This window comes from Thunnus maccoyii, chromosome 6 (assembly GCF_910596095.1).
Source record: "Thunnus maccoyii chromosome 6, fThuMac1.1, whole genome shotgun sequence".
NCBI lineage: Eukaryota > Metazoa > Chordata > Actinopteri > Scombriformes > Scombridae > Thunnus > Thunnus maccoyii.
Window position 1 is genome coordinate 21,072,367 of NC_056538.1, and position 6,720 is coordinate 21,079,086.

At 45.7% G+C, this 6,720-nt stretch overlaps 1 protein-coding gene across 2 annotated transcripts in view; it reads right to left on the reverse strand.

Annotated features, from left to right (window-relative positions):
* schip1 (schwannomin interacting protein 1) overlaps positions 1 to 5,471 on the reverse strand; it is a 44,814-nt gene extending 39,343 nt beyond the window's left edge. The window contains exons 1-2 of one of the 2 annotated variants that reach the window (XM_042414135.1): positions 4,870 to 5,471; positions 1,133 to 1,906 (exon numbers count right to left, since the gene is read on the reverse strand). In XM_042414135.1, the coding sequence (XP_042270069.1) occupies positions 1,133 to 1,906; positions 4,870 to 4,878 (783 nt within the window). In that variant the 5' untranslated portion in view covers positions 4,879 to 5,471. Of the gene's footprint in view, positions 1 to 1,132; positions 1,907 to 3,724; positions 4,299 to 4,869 lie in introns of those variants that run through there. The other variant, XM_042414134.1, reaches the window with a different exon arrangement.
* Positions 5,472 to 6,720: the final 1,249 nt, after the last annotated feature.

Below are 6,720 nucleotides of genomic sequence, written 5' to 3' on the forward strand. Positions count from 1 at the left end.
GAACTGCCTGATCCCAACGATACCATCTTCTTGTCCTTTCCTCCCTTTTTCCTTCCTCTCATCCCCCACTTCTCCCGCTGCATTCCTGACATGCCTCAGGGAGACAGAGGGGGCCTCCAGGACAGACAAACAAAGACACACAACACACACAACACACTCACAATGGCACTGGCTGCAGCCATTGTCTGTGTGCACTGAGGAAAAGGTTTTGGTGCTCGCATACCAAAAGGAACACCAATTCCCTTCTTTCAAACACACTCACCCTTGCTCAGTTTTACTCAGTGACATAAGTAACTACACTAAAACTGCGGTTGCTGTAAACAATTTTCTCCTGCTCCTCCCTAAACAGATTTAAAGCTACAACATTTTGGACCCGCAGACTAACATAAAACTGCTTTTGATTGTGATTAAAACTGAGTGATGTCATGAGATTGCAAGTAAATCAGAAAAGCCTTTAGTGGAGCTGCTGGTGAGGCATGAACGGCCTGTGGCTGCTCTCTGCAGAGTGTCAATGCAACACTGACCTCTTCTGGTAGAAATACCACATGGCCACAAAAAGGAACAGCTTTTTCAAAAAATAGGTTACACTGGCACAAGTCTCTAAGGTCAGCCATGAGCCTTTGCAGTAGTTTTCTATCCACAGTAATCAAATAATAACGGTGATGTGCTGTTTAAACTCAGACTAATAACAATATGACAGTCACATTTCTGGGAGTCCAGTTTTTCCAGATTACCTGCACAGTTTAACTTTTTCTAAATCAGTGTTCTTACTGTTGATGTCTGTTTGCATCTGCAGTGAGATGCACTGAATTCCTTTTTCCTTGCTGCCCCCTGCAGCCTCCACTTCCCTCCAGCTGTGTAGCCCAGACTTCCATGATGGTCAGGTTAATAGCTGGGCCACATAGCTTAGCGCTACATTAGCCGACTAATCCCTCTTCCTTACTCCAGCTAACCTGACCTCATACTTTCCAGGGTCCATCTGACACGGATAACTGCTGGATTACAGCAGCCCACCAGAGCATGGGAAAAATAAGAAAAAATATGTGTGGGATAACCTTTGACACACATAAGCAGAAAATCTTAAAAGACCAACAGCAACACACTGAAACATGTAAAATCCTTGCACACTCACTGAGGTGTAGTTGGTCTTGCCCATGTTGTGGTTCTGGTTGTGGTTGAGGTTCTGGTTCTCCTGCTCTCGGCACTGCAGCCCCGCCAGGTGCCTCTCCAGGGCTGCCCAGTCCATGGTGGGCAGAGGCTCCTCCTCTACACCCTCCTCCTCTCTGTATCCCCCCATCCGTCCCCCAGTCCCTCCACTGCCTCCTCCACTGCCACCTCCGCCACTGCTGCGGCTCCCCCTGCCTTGACTGGAGCTGCGGTGTCTGGGCTTGGGAGTCCCTGTGCCCCCCTGTGGTGTACCGGGGGAGTGGAGCTGGTTGCTCCTGGGCAAAATCAGATTGCCATTCTGTTTCAGTTCCTCAGGGACAGCTGCGGCTGAAGTGGCAGTGCGTCCGCTGGGGGCCGGGAGGGGTGGGACGGCCTTCACATCCTGTAATTCTTCTGCGAGGCTGCGGCTGTTCACTGTCTTCCTGTGGCCTCCGCCAACCCTGTCAACCCCCATGACGCCTCCTCTGCCTTCCTCCTGACCAGGAGGCTGTGGAGAGGTGTAGTCCTCTCCATACTCGCTCTCCCACTCCTCTATCACCTTTTTCTTATACTCTTGGTAGTCCTCGTCCTCCTCATAGTCCTCTAAAGTGACCAGGTCCAAAGAGGGGGAGGATTTGTAGTCCTCCAAAGTAGCCAGGTCAAGAGAAGGGGAGCAAGGTGTAACCTTGTTGGAGTTGGACTCTGAGCTGGAGCGACTGGATGCATCACTCCCCAGGTCCATGCCATCCTCCCGGTAATCCTGCAATGACAGAGGTGAAGACAGATAGAATTAGACTGAGGACAGGAGAGAGGAACACATATAAGTACAAGAGTTCAAACGAGACATAAAAAAGGGGAGGAGGAGAGATGAGGAAAATGTATTATTGAGAAAAAGATTATTTAGGGAAGTGTGTTCATTTAGATTAGTCACACCAGTATTGTGGTTTGAGACCGGCAACCACAAAGCACTTCCTGTCCTGCAGGAACTTCCTTTCTACAAGAATTTTGCAGGCACTGTCTCTCTTGGACTTGTTTTCTGGTCTTCTCCCCGGCAATAAGCAGTGCTCCAAAAATTCTCAATCTTGCTAGACTTTGCTAACTGATAATCTCTTTTCTTTTCCTGTATTGGCAAATATGAACATGTATGTGTGTGGTCTTGCGCAACACTTGACACACACAGTGAAGGTGGAGTCTATGTGGCTGGATGTGTCAGAATAATATCCCACCACCCACTGCTACATCTGCACAGCACCACAGGGACAAAACAGGGTGTTATGAGGGCTGAGAGTGAGTGACACTGACATGTCACTACACAAAACACCAAACGGTGACACGGACAGATGAGTCCAGAGTGACTGTGTCGCTCCCGCAGAGCCCCAATCACCGCCTGACTGATTAGTTCACACCTAATGAAAACGTCCGTGTTGTTTACAACCCTCCACAAATATCCCCCTGACCTGAGCCTTCTCTTGCAGAGTTATCAGTCTTTTCTCCACAGGAGCACATTATCATAGCGCCTCACACCACTTTTAAAAGTTAATGAAAAGCAAGGAGCAGCAAAATTTCTCTCAGGGCAGACAAGACAAATTAATGACAGATTGCTGCGTGATCCACATTATGAGTTGCTCTAAAAAAGAAATTAATTATGAACATTGCTGATTGCTGGTTAACACTACAAGGGCTCAAAGTAGTTTTGCCTCTTATAAAAGATTCAAGGGAAAAGCTGCAATAAATATATATATATATATATATATATATATATATATACACATTTAAATTAAGCTTTCTTGTAGACCACACCTGTGCAGACACTGGCTGTTGACGTCAGAGGACAGTGCAGAAAATATCTACGATGGGCGAAGCGATGTGACTCAGCATCTTGGAGACTAGATACACAAATTTGCTGATGCAGTGTAGAGACATAACTTACACTGTGCTAAGGAACTTACATTTCTCCATGAAATGCTAACAGGTCGGAGAGAACAGAAGTGGAGCTGCTGCAGGGATGAGGATGGCACTGGCAGCACAAATACAAGCACAAAAAGCCACATTTTGCTCTGACTAAATGGCGAGGCATCATTACATAGTCAAAACAGTGTTATTAGAAGAGCATTGGGAACATATTATATGCCACTGGCGTGTTGGGACCTCCAAGAGTTCCAGAGGGAGAGTTTTATTATTTTAAGTATTATTTTACCCACTGATGAATTAGCCCACTGCAAGAATGTATGATTACAGTTTTGCTTGTTATCCCTCAGTCTAGACAATAATGAAATGACATTTAAAACCACCCTATATTCAGCTCCTTGGGATCATTTCCAACAATCTATGAGTCCTTGACATGAAAAACTCCAGGAGCCCCTGTGGGTTTACAACTAAAGGGGGAGGACTTATTACCAGCCTACTTATGGCCTAACACTCTGAAATCGCTTAGACCTGGTGTTTTACAGCAAAAAGGCTTCGGTCACGATTATGTGAATTTATAACAAGAAATAATTTGGCTATAAAATGTAGCACGGGTCCTTCTATTTCACCATACAATGTATCAATTTAGCAGCACATCGGAAAACAACCTTACCGACGTGCTCATCAAACGCGCTGGATCACTACGCGGTCACCAGTCCCTCTGGTGTGTGAGCCAGCCTGTCATATTGGCTCGGTCACCCTTAATTACTGAAAAAAGAAAACATAAAAACCGGCTTCAAGAACCGGGTGGGTTTTCCTTTCCAAAAGTGGGAAGATCGCTAAGTAGAAAAAGAGTATCCAAAACGATCGCGTTTCAAATCTCGGTCACCGATCCTCTCTGGAAGTACGTGGTATCCCGATGTGTGCAGCCTCCAAGCAGCGTCTGGTATCCAAATATTATCACGACAATACATGATGGTCACATGAGCCCGATTAGAATAATGTAATCATTTAAAGTGTGTGTTTATGACAGACAGAGGGAGAGAGAGAGACAGAGAGAGACAGAGAGAAAGGAAGGCGCTGGAAGACGGCCCGGCAGGCGGTAAAGCTGATCCGCTGTGGGATTAACCGAAGCGCAGCATACAGGCTGGATTTGGCCAACAAAATACATGCAAATTGACAGCTGCACCGTTCCCCACCCCGCAGCCGGGCGGGTGCTTGAGGGGGGCGTTTAATTTACGTCAAAGACTACCCTCACAACTCTGCCCGTCGTTTGGTAGAGATGGTTCGCAAAGGGGCATCATCGCATACGCCCAGTCTTTGCATGCATCGAGCGCACTCCAAGTGGCATTTCTGCACGCGTGACAGTTGCATGATTACATCTGGCTACATATAGGCTATTATTTATCACGGGTGGAGGAAGAGGAGGAGGGGGGGGGGGGGGGGGGGGGGGATGGATTGAGAAGACACATTTTATTCTGATTATAAACGTAAACATAGTGCGCGTGCGTTTCTTCAATTTGCAGAGTCATTCATAGGCTACTCAAATGATGTCATGTTCCCAAAAAAGTCCCAGGAGGAACCTGATATCCCCCCGGCAACAGCGGTGACAGAAACGCCCAGCATCACACTATCACACGGCGGGTGACACCCACTACAGCTGCGACCAGGCTGACCCCCACTCGATTCACTATTATCGGTCAAAATTAAAGTCACCGCCTGCCTGGATAAAAAAAAAAAAAAAAACCTGTCCCCGAGAGACGTGCTAAAAGTAGCCTGGATGCAACATCTGTGCCGTTTAAACGAGGCTATACTCACTGTCATCATCTTTGTAGCTTCCCCGCCGCGTCTCAAGACATGGTAAAGTGTAAATCCCAGCTGTTAGGCAACGGTGATGGTGCTGACTTGTTTCACAGCAGCTTTATTTTAAGGGCGGGTGGCGGGGCTGATGGCTTCGCCGGAGAAATGACAGAGAGCCGGTGGATAATTCAGTACAGTCATCGCTCTGAGTGTGTAGTCTGTCCACCGAGGAGCCAACCGGAGTCTCTGAGTCCTGATGGAAAAAAAATAATAACGTGGATGCCTTAAAATCCCTTCAGGTTAACGCCGCTTCTCTGCTCTCCTCCCCGGCACACAGAGAGATGCCCAACCAAGCAGTTCAGCCTGCGCTCTCTCGCTCCCACGTCAGCTGGAAAATAAATTGCTCTGAGTTAAGTGCGTCCCCTTATATTGTGGGCTTGCGCACGTTTCAGAGCTCACACCCAACCAGGCGGCCTTTATAACTCAGTCATTAGACAGAAGCATGACTTAAAATTATAAGCGCAAAACAAGCTCCCGCTCCAATGCCTGGCACAGGTTTTCTGTTTGTTGCAGCTCCTGTAAAGCCGGCTCTCTGTCGCAGCCTGCATCTCCGAGGAGAGGAGAAAGTGACGACGACAAAACACAACTAAAGCCCAACCTTCTGCACCCACTGACCTTGCAAATGGCAGTAAGAGAGAGAGAGAGAGAGAGAGAGAGAGAGGGGGGGGGGGGGGGCTATTTAAGTGAATTATTAATCATATAGGCTACTTCTGGTGTTCTGAATTTAGAATATTTCTAGACCCATTTTCGAGCTATCACATATTTAGAACCGCAGGGATCCCAAGGACCCTTCTGCTGTTATATCTACTATTCGGCTTTACAATTTTAAAGCAAAGACTGTCATGTCTCTCTTACACTGAATTACCAGTCTATTGGCACACCTGTACAATGTAATGTAATCCATTGCAACATCCCTGCAAAAAATCCTGCATTCGTGAAGCTTATAATATTCAGTTTGAGTCGAGACTGTGTCACACAGGGGTGGATTCAACTGCTCTGTTCTAAAAGGCTTAACATCAATTCTTTTTATTGTAAAATTGTATTTATATTATTTGTGATCACCTGACTTTGGTGGGAATTGTATTTCTCTTACTTTGTATAGGTTGTATTTTCTCGATTGTTATGCACCGCACCAAGATAAAGTCCTTGTAGGTGCAAACCTACCTGGCAATAAACCTGTTTCTGATTCAGATTCAGGTGTTTCTACTGTTTTCTAATGTTTTAGTACACCCTTTTGTGAGGTGAAATAATACTAGAAACATCTCTCAGTGCAACAACATCACTAACTACAGCTTGAAGGATGACTCAGTGACACAGTGTCAGCAAAAAACGGAACATTATCACCTTCAGAGAGACAAGTTTTAATAGAGTGGAAAAATTGCAGTAAAGCTTAAAACATTAGCTGATACATCAATTAGTCATTAGACAGGAAAGTAATCATCAACTGTTTGACAGTTGTAATCCTTTCAGTCATTCTTCAGGCAAAAATGCCAAAAATGAGCTGGTTCCAGACTCTCCAGACTGTGATTGCAAATGGAATATCTTCGGGTGTAGGCTGGTTGGACAAAAAAGACATTTGAAGACGTCGCCTTGGGCTCTGAGAGTTTGTGAGAAATTTGACATTTCATAGACTTGACGATTATAGTAACAGATTCATCAATAATGAATAGAATCATTAGTTGCAGCCGTAAATTGAAGTTGATGGTGATAAACTCATAACTGTTTATTATTCATAACTGTAAATCCGATGGCACCAGATGTCAGTGTTGTTTTGGTGTTCTCTACTAGTGTCATTACTTTTATTCTATC